This window comes from Leptodactylus fuscus, chromosome 7 (assembly GCF_031893055.1).
Source record: "Leptodactylus fuscus isolate aLepFus1 chromosome 7, aLepFus1.hap2, whole genome shotgun sequence".
Classification (NCBI taxonomy): Eukaryota; Metazoa; Chordata; class Amphibia; order Anura; family Leptodactylidae; genus Leptodactylus; species Leptodactylus fuscus.
In genome coordinates, this window is record NC_134271.1 from 83,124,689 (window position 1) to 83,139,888 (window position 15,200).

At 42.8% G+C, this 15,200-nt stretch overlaps 1 protein-coding gene across 1 annotated transcript; it reads left to right on the forward strand.

Moving 5' to 3' along the window:
• Window positions 1-5,283: 5,283 nt before the first annotated feature.
• GPR65 (G protein-coupled receptor 65) lies at window positions 5,284-6,312 on the forward strand. The gene has a single exon (XM_075281632.1). It carries the CDS (start codon window positions 5,284-5,286, stop codon window positions 6,310-6,312), a length of 1,029 nt encoding a protein of 342 aa, XP_075137733.1.
• The last annotated feature ends 8,888 nt before the right edge of the window (window positions 6,313-15,200 follow it).

The following is a 15,200-nucleotide window of genomic DNA, read 5'->3' on the forward strand; positions in this document are numbered from 1 at the left end:
GAGACAACTGGAGCAGTTTGCACATGAAGAGTGGGCCAAAATCCCTGCTGAGCGGTGCAGAAGTCTCATTGACAGTTACAGGAATCGTGTGATTGCAGCGTTGTAAAACAAAATATTAAGGGAACCATCACTTCTGTCCAGGCCTGTTTCATGAGTTTTATTTAGAGAAAAAAAAATTCTGTTGAAGCGAAAAGCAATGTCTGACTTTCATTTGTCCATTTTCATAGAATTTTTATTTATTGTTACTTTTGTCAGATCCAAGTTATTTCTGTGACCATTGTGGGTTTTCCTTTCATTAAACGAGGGGCACCAACAATTTTGTCCACATGTATAACTATAAATTGTTCATATTAAATTGTGCAATGCCAAACATCCACAGGCCTCCATTCATTCAGCTGAGGCCAGAATAATGCCCCTTTGGCCTCTGTCAGGATAGTTTATGTCACTTTACCCATTTTTACAGTATGAAATAGTGTAGTAAACTATGTTATTCCATACAAAAGTTTTTTTTATAGGAGTCTAAGTACAGCATCCCAATAAATTTCTATACAGTGGAAAATATCTCAGCCTTCCACCAGATGTAAATGTTGGGCAGTTTTCCTGTTGTGTGCCTCCAATTTAGGGCTCTAAACATGATGTGAACAGAATTTAACCTAATCTGACAGATATACAATGCCACTAACAATTCACATAAATGGTACCATTATAATAAACAAAGCATACATAGACACACATACAACCACAAATACACATGTTACACATATATAGACACAAATATACTGTAGACATTCCTCACATATACAGTATACGCATTAAATGTACACATAAAATAAAGTCCAAATTACTTATTTCATACTGTGCTTGTGACCAGCGAGGGAACCATGGACCCAAGAGCTTTACAGACAAGTAACACAAACACACATAACCCCTCATTCACATCTGCGTTTGTACTCTATTCAGGGGAGCCCGCATGGGGACCTTCCCAAACGGAATACTAAACACACTGGTAAGCGGCGTGCCAGTGAAAGAACACGGACCCCATAGACTATAATGGGGTCCGTGTGCTTGCTGCAAGATCCCCGCAGGGAACATGCGGACAGGAAAGTACTTCGGGATCTACTTTCCTATCCACATGATTTGTGCGGAGGTCTTGCGGCAAGCACACGGACTCCATTATAGTCTATGGGGTCCGTGTTCTTTCACTGCACACCGCTTGCAAATGCATTTGGTAGTCCGTCCAGGGGGGAACTCTTACAATGTCTTAGCAACTATGTAAATTAGATAGATGGGAGTCTGTCACCTGAAACCAGCATATCAATTCAGCCCACAGGTAGATAGGTTAGGGTCACCTGAATCAAACAGTGTTTCCCTCTATGAATTGGTGTCTCAGTTATTAAGATATCGCCATTTTTACAAACATGCAAATAAGCTGTTTTAAGCAATGATGGGTGTTGCCACTTACCTCAGTGGAGCAACACCAATGTCCTCATTGCTTCACACAGCTCAAATGCATATTGAAAAAAAACACGTGCTGCCTCAATTCAGTCACTCAGCAGCATTAAATCTGAACAGCTACCTAGCTGCTCTGCTCAGCAACTGCAAAGGCTTAAAGAGGACCTTTCACCATATCCGGACACAGGCAGTGTTATATACTGCCAGAAAGCTGACAGTGCGCTGAATTCAGCGCACTGTCGGCTTTCCCGATCCGTGCCCGGTGTAAAGCGCTATCGGTCCCGGTACCGTAGCGCTTTACAGTCAGAAGGGCGTTTCTGACCATTAGCCAGAGACGTCCTTCTGCCTCGCGGCGCCAATCGCGCTGTGCTTTGGAGCTGGGAGGAACGCCCCCTCCCTCTCCTGATAATGCTCGTCTACGGACAAGCTGTGTGAGCAGAGGGAGGGGGCGTACCTCCCCGCTCCACAGCACAGCGCGATTGGCGCCGCGAGGCAGAAGGACGTCTCTGGCTAATGGTCAGAAACGCCCTTCTGACTGTAAAGCGCTACGGTACCGGGACCGATAGCGCTTTACACCGGGCACGGATCGGGAAAGCCGACAGTGCGCTGAATTCAGCGCACTGTCAGCTTTCTGGCAGTATATAGAACTGCCTGTGCCCGGATATGGTGAAAGGTCCTCTTTAAAGGGGATAACTTGAAAACTTGGTACAACCTCTTTAATGGAACAATGCACAGAGTCCTGGCTGTGGTCACAAGCAGTCTGCCTATCTACATATCTATAGCCTGTCTATCTATATACACGTGTCATACATTTACATTTTTACGGTACTTTGATCAGTATGTGTTTTCTTTGCCCTTTTCATTGTTTTTTCTCCTAATGTTTATGGAGTAAACTTTATTACAGTACTACAGTGATTGTTCAGGTCATGACTTTCCTTGTTAACAGAGGTGTAACAAGTGTGCTAATGGAGTGATACAAAGCCCGCAGTCAGCTAGAGGCAGGATTTTCCAATAGTAGCCTGCCCAGGGGAGGTATTTAAAAATAACAAATACTTATGTTCACCTCTCCTGGGCTTCCGACGATCCCCAGTATCTTCTTCAGGGCTTTTCCGGCTTGTGACTGGGGTCACGCGTAGTGGTCCTCTGCAGAGAATATTTGACAGTGTGAGGGCCATTGTGGAGCATATTATACTGTGTGTGGGCTACTGTGGAACATATTATACTGTGTGGGGGGCCACTGTAGAGTAGATTATACTGTGTGGGAGCCACTGTAAGGCATTATACTGTCAGGGGGGCTCTGGGGAAGATATTATTCTGTGTGTACTCCCTTCACTATTCACATCACACCCCATCTGTTTTATAGATAACATGTGATATTGTTACAGATTACAATTACATTGCACAGTCATTATAAAGCATCCTGTGCAATGTAAATAGTGAAGGGGTCACAGTGCTCTCAAACGCACGACAGTACTTTCAAACGGTTGATCAGCAGGGGCCCTGGGTGTTAGAGCCCCACTGATCTCTTAGATTTTTAGGACCCAGCAGATCAGCTGTTTACCAGAACATGCAGCTCCCGTCATTGTTTCCATGGTGGATGCTCCACTGCTCACTCACCATATTCTTGATAACTGCAGCTGTGGGTATTGTAGTTGTATACTTTTCAAGTATCTGAGATACAGCTGCAGCACCCATAACTGTTGCTATCAAGAATACGCTGTGGGGAAGGGACCCACAAGAGTTTAGTTATCCCACTGCTTGTTAAAGGGATTCTATCATTAAAATCAATTTTTTTTCTTGATCACACATAGGAATAGCCTTAAGAAAGGCTATTCTTCTCCTACCTTTAGATGTCTTCTCTGTGCTGCCGTTCGGTAGAAGTCCCGTTTTTTGTCTGTATGCAAATGAGTTTTCTCCAGTACTGGGGGCAGGCCCCAGTGCTCATACAGCACTGGGGGTGTCCCCAATGCTCCAAGAGAACTCTCCAGTGCTGCCTCCATCTTATTCAGGAACGACCTCTCTGCACATCTTCTTCCAGAGCTGGGTTTTCAAACTTCTAGGCCTCGGGCAGAACCGACTGTACATTCCCACAGGCCACAAGAAAATGGCCACTTACAACAGTTTACTGTGTACGCGGCCACAAGAAAATGGCCGCATACACAGCTTACTGCTTAAGCGACCATTTTTGTTGTGGCGCAGTCTGCTCTGTCCGAGACCCGAGGCCTAGAAGTTTGAACCCACTCTGGAAGAAGATGCGCAGAAAGGCCGTTCCTGAAGAAGATGAAGGTGGCGCTGGAGAGTTCTCTCGCAGCATGGGGACGCCCCAGTGCTGTGAGAGAACTCATTTGTATCCAGACGAAAACCGGGATTTCTACCGAACAGCAGCGTGGAGAAGACATCTAAAGGTAGGAGAAGAATAGCCTTTCTTAAGGCTATTCCTACATGTGATCGAGAAAAAATGTGATTTTAATGATAGAATCCCTTAGATTTCTGACTGCAAAGGTGGAATATTTGTAAAATATCTCTTATCTTATTGTGTAGTAGTAATGGTAGTAGCAGAAACAGTAGCAACAACTCAGGGCATCAATTTCCCAAGGTTCCTACCATAAGTTACACCAACAGTGATAAGCCCCGCAACTGTGTCTGGAGTGTTCCCAGTGCTGATCATGAAGTTTTGTCTTCATGTAGATGATAGCTTTGTGTAAGCAGTGAAGATAATTTCACTATATAATTATCATTTCTTAGCAGCTGCAAAGCACAATGTCGTGTTTACTGAGTCTATGGGAAAATAAGCTGTAATGACAACGTATACCCACTGTGTGCCAATATTGATGCACCCAGGAAGATCTAGAACAAGGCCTGTGGGCCAACCCCTAGTTCCTTTCTTTTCCAACAAAGCAAATGAAGATTAAAGGGGTTGTCCAGTTTCTGCAAATAAATGTTATTGTTTTATAATGAAAACTTAGGCAATTTTCCAATATATTTTCTGTATACAAGACAGATGTCTGAATACTGAGCTGTGACTGTATCGAGCTGTGCACCTGTGTGTTCGTCACATGACCATAGACTGAATTTCACATGACCATGGACTTTTATCCACTGACAGCAAGCAAAGATCTGGAAAACCATGACAAATGGATACAGAAAGTATAATGCCCAAATGATACTGTATTGCTGAGCTAATACAGTGTCTGAAAAATATGTTCATATAGTGAACATAGTGGTGTCATACAGTGTCTTCATATTGATAATATTTGAGATACAGTGCTAACATATACTGAATGTATCACATACAGTACTATAGTGTATACAGTGCTAACATAAGACCATGTAGTCACTACATAATAGAATTGGTGGTGACACAATAGTGCCATGCAATGCTAACTTAAAGAGGACCTTTCATGTCCTCAAGATGTGCGACATTATATACCACTAGAAAGCCAACAGTGCGTTGAATTTAGTATCAGCTTTCCTGGTATGCGCTCAGGTACTGAAATTATTGATGCCATTAATTTTGTCACCGATATCTCCCCACTGTCATAAAGGTGGCTTTTACAGTTCAGCATCATTAACGACACCAATATCTCCTGTGATCTCTGTGTCAAAATAAGTATACTAATATTTACTTCTAAATGTGAAATGTTGATTATTATTGTTTAATTTATTCTAGAAAACTTGGAGAGACCATAAACAAGGAAAAATCTGATCTGGATACCAGGAAATGAGATTTAAAGTGTACAGAAAAAATGTCATCAATAGAGCGGCACCTGTAAACTCCTGACTATGAGCAGTGACATCACAGGCTCTTAGGACTGTTAGATCGCTATTACAATGAATCAAATACATTCAGATGCTAACAACAGTAGTGACTGCTATCTAAAGCACGATTTAGACCAGTACCTATTCCCCACCACTTACATCCTCGTGTTTGTGCTGAGTGTCCCTGCTAACTGCATCTCTCTGTATGTCTCCTACCAGCAGGTGATAAAGGAGAATGAGCTGGGAATCTACCTGTTTAACCTGTCCCTCTCTGACCTCTTCTACGCTCTTACCTTCCCCCTATGGATTGACTTTAGTTTGCAGCATGATAACTGGAGATTTTCAGCCTGGTTGTGTTCATTGAGCGCCTATAGCCTGCACACAAACCTATACTGCAGTGCCGGTTTCCTTATCTGCATATCCATGGACAGATATCTGGCTGTTGTCTATCCACTTAAATTTCAGCATCTCAGGACAAGGAAAATGGCGATTTGTATAAGTCTGGGAGTGTGGACAGTGCAGAGTGCATCTAACGTCATCATCCTGGTGAAAGACGAGACCTTCAATAACACCTACAATAACACCCGAGACCTGTTTTGTTATGACATATTTCCTATGGAAAAGTGGAAGGCTTATTTCAGCCTTTTGAATGTCAGTGTCGGCCATATTCTTCCACTGCTGATCATGATCTTCTGCTACTACAGGATCTTTGTGGCAGTGCAGGAGAACCAGGCCACAATAGACAAGGACAAACAGAAGATCAAGCAGCTGCTGCTCATCATCGTCATCATGTTCACCCTCTGCTTTACTCCATACCATGTTGTCCTGTTAATTCGCAGTATATGGGAGCCAGGAAATTGCGATTTTGCCAAAACAATATTTGTCCCCTACAAACTGACTCTTGCATTATCAAGTATCAATTGCTTGGCTGATCCCTTGCTCTACTGCTTCATGAGTGAGGCTGGAAGGGCCGACGCAAGGAACATAATACAATGCTGCCAAATCAAGACTCAGTCTGAGCCCAGCTCAGAGCTGCAGACGTTTTCACCATCAGAAATCTTAAAGAGGAGCAATGATGTATCACTGTCAACGCCACTGTAGAGTGATCACTGTCATTCTTCTATTAAAGCTGCATAAATAATTGTAGTAACAGCATTACTTTTCTGTGCGTGAGCCATAAATAGTGATAGATAACTATGCCGTAATAAACTATTACTCTAGTCACATCCCGAGCTGTATTCACACTTCTGCAGGCTTCCATTATGATGCTGCAGATCTTAATGGGGCTCTATCATTGGGAAAAGTCATTTTTAGCTAAGCACATCCTTGCATAGCCTCTGGAAAGGCTATTCCACACCTACCTTTTGTATGTAAATCGCCTCAATAGTTTTTTTAATAAGTCCGTTTTTATACACATGCTAATTAGCTTCCAGAGTGTCCTGACCTCTAGGCTGGGAAGAGGTGAAGACAGCTGTTCTACAAAGGGTGGCAAAGACATGGGTATTTTCATCTCTGCCATGAAGGGCTGAGATGAGAATGCCCCTTTAAAAGTTTAGCTTGGATCCCTAATGCAATGTGCCACTAGTTCTATGAATTCTTACAGATAATATATTGGGACAGGATAAGAAATGTAATGATTGTACACAGTCACTCCACTAGCAGAATAGTGAGTGCAGCTCTGGAGTATAATCTCTCTATCTTATAAAAATGAATTTCTGTCTGTCTGTCTGTTCTCTATGCGCGACCAAACAACTGGACCGATCTTCACCAAATTTGGAACAGAGATACTTCAGGTATCCAGGAAGGTTTAAGATGAGACTCCATTGCTGAGATACAGCATTCCCAACACAATGCCCCCCCCCCCCCTTAGCCAATACAAACCTGCAAGTCTTTCACTCATATTCCAACAGCAATACACACGGTTACTCCACATGCACAATCCAACACTGATATCCAAACTGAGATACACGAATCAGAGGATTAGATACACAGATCAGCACACAGTATCACACACCAGAGGATTAGATCCACGCGTCTGCACACAGTCCCACACACCAGAGGATTAAATAGGCACTTCTGCACACAGTTCCACACACTGAAGGATTAGATATGCGTGTCTGCACACAGTTCCACGTGCCGAAGGATTAGATACACGCGTCTGCCCACAGTACTTCACGCCGAGGGATTGGATACGCACATCTGCACACAGTTCCACACGACAGAGGATTAGAAATGCACGTCTGCACACAGTACCACATGCCGTAGTATTAGATACGCGCATCTGCACACAGTTTGACACAGCGGAGGATTAGATACGCGCGTCTGCACACAGTACCACATGCCAGAGGATTGGATACATGCATCTGCACACAGTTCCACACACCAGAGGATTAGATACGCACATTTGCATACAGTACCACATGCCGTAGGATTAGATACGCGTGTCTGCACACTGTACCGCATGCCGTAGGATTCGATACACGCGTCTGCACACAGTACCACATGCCGTAGGATTAGATATGCGCCTCTTCACGCAATACCACACAGGGAGGATTAGATACGTGGGTTTGCACACAGTACCACACTTTGGAGGATTAGATTCATGCCTCTGCACGCAGTACCACATAACAGAGAATTAGATATGCGTCTTAGCAGAAACTACTACACAGGGGAGGATTAGATATGCGCGTCTGCACACATTACCACACGCCAGAGGATTAGATACGTGTTTCTGCACACATTACCACACGCCATAGGATTAGATATGCGCCTTTTCACACAATACCACACAGGGGAGGATTCATGCCTCTGTACACAGTACCACACACCAGAGAATTAGATATGCGTCTCAGCACACAGTACTACATGGGGGAGGATTAGATATGCGTGTCTGCACACAGTACCACACACCAGAGGATTAGACCCAAGTCCATTTAATTTAGTCTATTGTCCTGCGCTGTTTATCCAGAGAGAGGCAAACCCCCCTCCCCATGAGGTAGAAACCTAATTAGAAAAGTTTCTCTGAGTACTGTGGCAAATCAATTCTATGTATTTACTTTGGTCACTCACCTTTAAATGGTGCCTTTACTATGTATGTGTATGATCTCTAAATACATGCTAAGGATTGGGGGTTAGAGGTGGACATTTGCTCCTTACAGTCTTCTTTCTGCCCTTTGCCGGAGGCTGTTAAATTACAAGCCATTCTGATATTGGCCATGTCCTGTTATTCCCAGGAGGTCTGAAGCTGATGAGAGTCTCCTGTAACAAGTGAAGATGATGCACCTGCTTTGATCTGTGCAGCATATACATCCAGGATGTGGTTATCTACATCTTCTGATCTTATCGTCACATCTTCTCAAAAACCTTATCAAGGAGAGCCCTTGATGCAAGACACCTTCCCACATGTTTTTCTGACTGGTGCAGGAAGTACAGTCGTATGAAAAAGTTTGGGCACCCCTATTAATCTTAATTATTTTTAGTTCTAAATATTTTGGTGTTTGCAACAACCATTTGAGTTTGATATATCTAATAACTGATGGACACAGTAATATTTCAGGATTGAAATGAGGTTTATTGTACTAACAGAAAATGTGCAATATGCATTAAACCAAAATTTGACCGGTGCAAAAGTATGGGCACCTCAACAGAAAAGTGATATTAATATTTAGTAGATCCTCCTTTTGCAAAGGTAACAGCCTCTAGTCGCTTCCTGTAGCTTTTAATCAGTTCCTGGATGAAGGGGTTTTGGACCATTCCTCTTTACAAAACAATTCAAGTTCAGTTAAGTTTGATGGTCGCCGAGCATGGACAGCCCGTTCTCAAATGATCTGAAAACAAAGATTGTTCAACATAGTTGTTCAGGGGAAGGATACAAAAAGTTGTCTCAGAGATTTAACCTGTCAGTTTCCACTATGAGGAACATAGTAAGGAAATGGAAGACCACAGGGACAGTTCTTGTTAAGCCCAGAAGTGGCAGGCCAAGAAAAATATCAGAAAGGCTGAGAAGAAGAATGGTGAGAACAGTCAAGGACAATCCACAGACCACCTCCAAAGAGCTGCAGCATCATCTTGCTGCAGATGGTGTCACTGTGCATCAGTCAACAATACAGCGCACTTTGCACAAGGAGAAGCTGTATGGGAGAGTGATGAGAAAGAAGCCATTTCTGCAAGCACGCCACAAACAGAGTCGCCTGTGGTATGCAAAAGCACATTTGGACAAGCCAGCTTCATTTTGGAAGAAGGTCCTGTGGACTGATGAAACAAAGATTGAGTTGTTTGGTCATACAAAAAGGCGTTATGCTTGGCGTCCAAAAAGCAGCATTCCAAGAAAAACACTTGCTACCCACTGTAAAATTTGGTGGAGGTTCCATCATGTTTTGGGGCTGTGTGGCCAATGCCGGCACCGGGAATCTTGTTAAAGTTGAGGGTCGCATGGATTCCACTCAGTATCAGCAGATTCTTGAGAATAATGTTCAAGAATCAGTGACGAAGTTGAAGTTACGCCGGGGATGGATATTTCAGCAAGACAATGATCCAAAACACCGCTCCAAATCGGCTCAGGCATTCATGCAGAGGAACAATTACAATGTTCTGGAATGGCCATCCCAGTCCCCAGACCTGAATATCATTGAACATCTGTGGGATGATTTGAAGCGGGCTGGGAATTGTTTTGTAGAGGAATGGTCCAAAATACCTTCATCCAGGATCCAGGAACTGATTAAAAGCTACAGGAAGCGACTAGAGGCTGCTATCTTTGCAAAAGGAGGATCTACTAAATATTAATGTCACTTTTCTGTTGAGGTGCCCATACTTTTGCACCGGTCAAATTTTGGTTTAATGCATATTGCCCATTTTCTGTCAGTACAATAAACCTAATTTCAATCCTGAAATATTACTGTGTCCATCAGTTATTAGATATATCAAAGTGAAATGGCTGCTGCAAACACCAAAATATTTAGAACTAAAAATGATTAAGATTAATAGGGGTGCCCAAACTTTTTCATAGGACTGTATAGTCTTAATACAGATCTGCTGTTTGTTGTATGCAGACATAATAAACCTGTGTGTGATCTGGATCTGTCCTCTGCGCTCTGCAGAGACCTCTGTAGTCTGGCTAGCTTGCATGCTGGAGATTTACTAAACTTTATCTGCAGATTATTCTGGCTTTAATTTGGATCAGAAAATGACCCGCATGCCGGGAACCATATTTATTATGTGTTTTACACACTTTTTTCATTTCCTCTAACAAGAGGTGAGGCTTGAGATTGACTAGTCTGTCCAATATAGTCTAAGGTTTAGTCAAACTGCCACTCTTTGTATCACTTACATATATCGCAGTTATTTTATAAGCCATAACTTTGCAAATAGTGGGCAACATTGGAGATTTAGTTATACGAGCCAATGGCTGGGCTCTCATGAGTACGTTCCCATCAGAGTCGCTTTTACCATAGGGCAAATGGTACATCCAAAGCCTGCCATGAGCTAGTGAAGCCTCCATCAACTGACTCAGACAGCCCCACAATTTGGAGCTGTCCAGCTGTTTTGGGCAGTGATTTCCACTCTATCTGTATCTTTGGTTCCCATGAAACAGCAATAACCGCAAACTTCTTGTCATGTTGCAATACAAAAGAATCACAAACCACAACGCTTAGTTTCTGCAATAAAAGGGGAAATGGTAAAGAAAAAAAATCAATGAAGGAAGGGCAATGTAAATGTAAGGGTAGAGCTACACAGAGCACCCACAGCACAGCCACATACTAGCGTCACCAAAAATCATGCTAACATTACCTTTTTATAAGTAGAATGTATATAGTTTGTGCAAGGTCTTCTTTATGTAGCTCCTGCATAAGGCCACTTACCCCTTCAGTCACTGTTATTACAAACAAACAAACAAATATACAGTGGGGCAAAAAAGTATTTAGTCAGTCACCAATAGTGCAAGTTCCACCACTTAAAAAGATGAGAGGCGTCTGTAATTTACATCATAGGTAGACCTCAACTATGAGAGACAAAATGAGAAAACAAATCCAGAAAATCACATTGTCTCATTTTGTAAGAATTTATTTGCAAATTATGGTGGAAAATAAGTATTTGGTCACCTACAAACAATCCAGATTTCTGGCTCTCACAGACCTGTAGCTTCTTCTTTAAGAGTCTCCTCTTTCCTCCACTCATTACCTGTAGTAATGGCACCTGTTTAAACTTGTTATCACTATAAAAAGACACCTGTGCACACCCTCAAACAGTCAGACTCCAAACTCCACTATGGTGAAGACCAAAGAGCTGTGAAAGGACACCAGAAACTAATTATTGCTCCCACAGTTGATATATATATATATATATATATATATATATATATATATATATATATATGTATATAATATTTATATAGCTATAAAACTGAATATATACTAGTTCAATGCTGTTCACACAGAGCTGCCTGTAGGCAGGGGTGGATTGGTCATGTATATCACTGCGACAATTCCCACTGAGCCAGCAGGATACCTACCCTGAGGCTTGGTCCTTACCCTGACTATTTCTACACAGTGCAGCCTGGCAGCCCACGCTCTATAGAGCTAGTTCACAAGGGGACATGGAGGAGGATTTTCACAGCGCAATCCACGTCATAATCCTCCTCCATACAATGTTAGTCTATGTAGACTGCTAGCTTTTTTTCTGCTAGCAGATTTTTCTGCTAGCAGAGAAAAAGAAGCAACATGACCGTTTTCCGCCTGAAGAAAGCAATGGAAGTGAATGGGAAACGTTTTTTATCGCACTTTTTTTTTTGCGTCGCGTTTTTTTTACAAAAATCCGTGGGAAAACTGCCTGGAAGCCGCTTTAAAAAAAAAAACAACGCTCCACAAATAGCGTGCCAAGGTAAAAAAAAGCTTCCTAATTAGGAAGCGTTGTTTTACAGTGCCAAAATAAGCCACACGTTATTTACATGTGAACTAAGCCATACCCCCTTGGGGGTTTTATGGGCAAAATTTTTTTTTTTTAAAAAAAAAGGTTTGTTTGTGCTATGAACTAGTTAATTGTGTTAGGAATAGGTGCATCCAATTACCTTTAGCAGTGTTTTGAGTAATTTCTGGGTTCTTTGGGAGTCCCTGGCATCTTCTGCATTTGTTTACTTTGGCATCTTCCTGTTCTGTGCCCTGTACTGTTTCTCTCTTGCCTATCTACTTACACCCTCAGCAGCCATCTTTAGACTCCTAGTTCTCATTCAATTACCTTTTCCTTTGGCTGTAATATTGTAATCACTTCCGTATATCATCATTACAGTCACACAGAGAAAGTTTGAGGACAACAGCTTTGTTCTCGCACACACATATATACATGAATGCATAAACATTAGAGATGAGTGAACACTGAAATATTCAAGATTCGATATTCGTTTCAAGTAGAGCCTCAATATTCGACTACTCGATCGAATATTGAATTATAGTCTATGGGAAAAAATGCTAGTTTCAGGGGAAACCACTATTCGACTAAAGGAGAGTCACCAAGTCCATGAGTAACAGGAGGAGAGTGTTTAGGAGGAGCGCTGTGCAGTTAGAGCGCACGGACCCCATTATAGTTTATGGGGTCCGTGCACTTTAACTGCACAGCGCTTGCAGTTGCGCTGATAAAAAGTCAGCTCCCTCGTAACAGCAAACTGCCAGCTCTCCCGACTAGCAAAGACGAGCCTGCGGCAAATCAATGCTGGTTCTGCAGCAGGCTTGTCCTTTCTAGTCAGGAGAGCTGGCAGCTTGCTGTTACGAGGGACGTTACTTTTTCTCACAGGAATGCATTGACCAGCGTTGATTGGCCAGTGTACAGCATTCGGCCAATCAACGTTTTTTCTGCCGGAAGCTCATCTGCGAGGAGGCTAAGATCAGACTACAATGGAGACTGCAGTGGTCTGATCTTAGACTCCGCCTCCTCACAGACGAGCCTCCAGCAGAACCAGTGTTGATTGTTTGAATGCTGTACACTGGCCAATCAACGCTGGTCAATTCATTCCTATGAGAAAAAGTCAGCTCCCTCGTAACAGCAAGCTGCCAGCTCTCCCAACAAGTAAGGGAGCCTGCTGCAGAACCAGCATTGATTTACCGAATGCTATACACTGTATAGCATTCGGCCAAACAACGCTGGTTCTGAATCGAATATTTACTGCAAGTATGAATATTTCGAATACTGCAGTATTCAATTGAATACCTACTTGATCGAATACTACTCGCTCATCTCTAATAAACATGAATATTTTGACAACTATCTCTCTCTCTATTTCTCTCTCTCTATATATATCTGTCTCATAATTATCCATAATATTCTCCACAATGGTCCCCGCACAGTATAATATGCTCCACAGTCACCCCTGAACAGTAATGTGTTCCACAGTGGTCCCCACACAATATAATGCTCCATATGCTACTTAATCATCCATAATATGCTCCACAATGGTCCCCGCACAGTATAATATGCTCCACAGTCGCCCCTGCACAGTAATGTGCTCCACAGTGGCCCCCACACAGTATAATGCTTCACAGTGGCCTCTGCACAGTATAACATGCTCCACAGTGGCCCCCATAAAGTATAATATGCTCCACATTGGCCCCTGCACAGTATAATATGCTCCACAGTCACCCCTGCACAGTATAATGATCCACAGTGGCCCCCGCTTAGTATAATATGCTCCACAGTGGCCCCCGCACAGTATAATGCTCCACAGTTGCCCCTACACAGCATAATATGTTCCACAGCGGTGTCTGGACAGTATAAAGCTCTACAGTGGCCCCTGCACAATATAATATGCTCCTTGGCAGCTCCCGCACAGTATAATGCTTTACAGTGGCTACAGCACTACAGGCCAACAGGATTCTCGGCTGCCTATTCTACGGAGGTGTGGGCGGCAGAGAATCCGCTTTATGATGAGTAGCAGTGGTACCTCCTCCTTGACCCATCTACATTACAGTTACCTTTTCTTCCTGCCAGCTCTGGACCCAGGACATCATCCCGTTTGTGCTATGTCTCCTGTCCACCCACTATATTGAGCAAGTGTGGATGGCGAGCGCATGCAATGAAGAGGCAGCCTTTCAGTGATGACGTCCTGGGGTCCAAATTTCCACAAGAAGAGAAATGGTGAATATAATGGGTCTAGGGTGTGGGTAATTTCCACTGACGTTGGCTATTGATTAGACCAAGACCTCACAACTCAGTGGAAAGGAAAAAAAAAATAATATATGTAGGTCACATTAACTACATATATTACAGCAAAACAACGGAAAATTGTTAATAAATGTAATTTAGAAAACTGAAGGGAGGGGCACGGGCCTTATATTTAAAATATAGATCTATCCTGGACAATCCCTTTAAAGTTGTGATACAGCTGCTTTTTATTTTTCATGAGATATAATGATTTGAGATGATGGTTGTACAGTCTTAGATTACCACTAGATGGCAGCATTACACTATGTCTGCAGTACTGTTACAGGCAGTTGGAGGCAATGTAATATTAGAGATTGCATATTTCTGAGTCCAGTGTTATCTTTGTATAGTGCTGCGGAATATGTTAGGGTTATCTAACATCTTTGTTTATACCTAGAGTTGGGCAAACCTCTCAGGATTCATTTGCTTTTGGCTTGGGTTGCTTGGGTTCAAAATTTGTTTCAGGTTGAATAAGTTCAGTACAAACTACATCTTGAATTCTCTTAAAACATAGTGTATAACAGTCTTAGGACTCCTAGGAGGGCCAGGAGAGTTGTAAAAAAAAATTAAAAAATTCATTGTCACCTTCTGTTACCTCTTTTGGGCCCCTTCATGGTATATAGCGCTCCTTCTCTGTGCAGTTGATGGCATTTGGTGCTCTCCTGTGACATCAAGAGCCCAATCACAGGGCTTATTGGTGACATGGGCATGACGATGCTAGGTATACCCATGTAACTGCTGGTGACCCTGGGCGCATTATACCACATGAGAGCGTCAGACCGCGTGAGGAGTCCCAAAAGAAT

Bases quoted from the DNA above. Each gene is read 5' to 3' on its own strand.
- GPR65 (XM_075281632.1), top strand. From the start codon at position 5,284: ATGAATCAAATACATTCAGATGCTAACAACAGTAGTGACTGCTATCTA.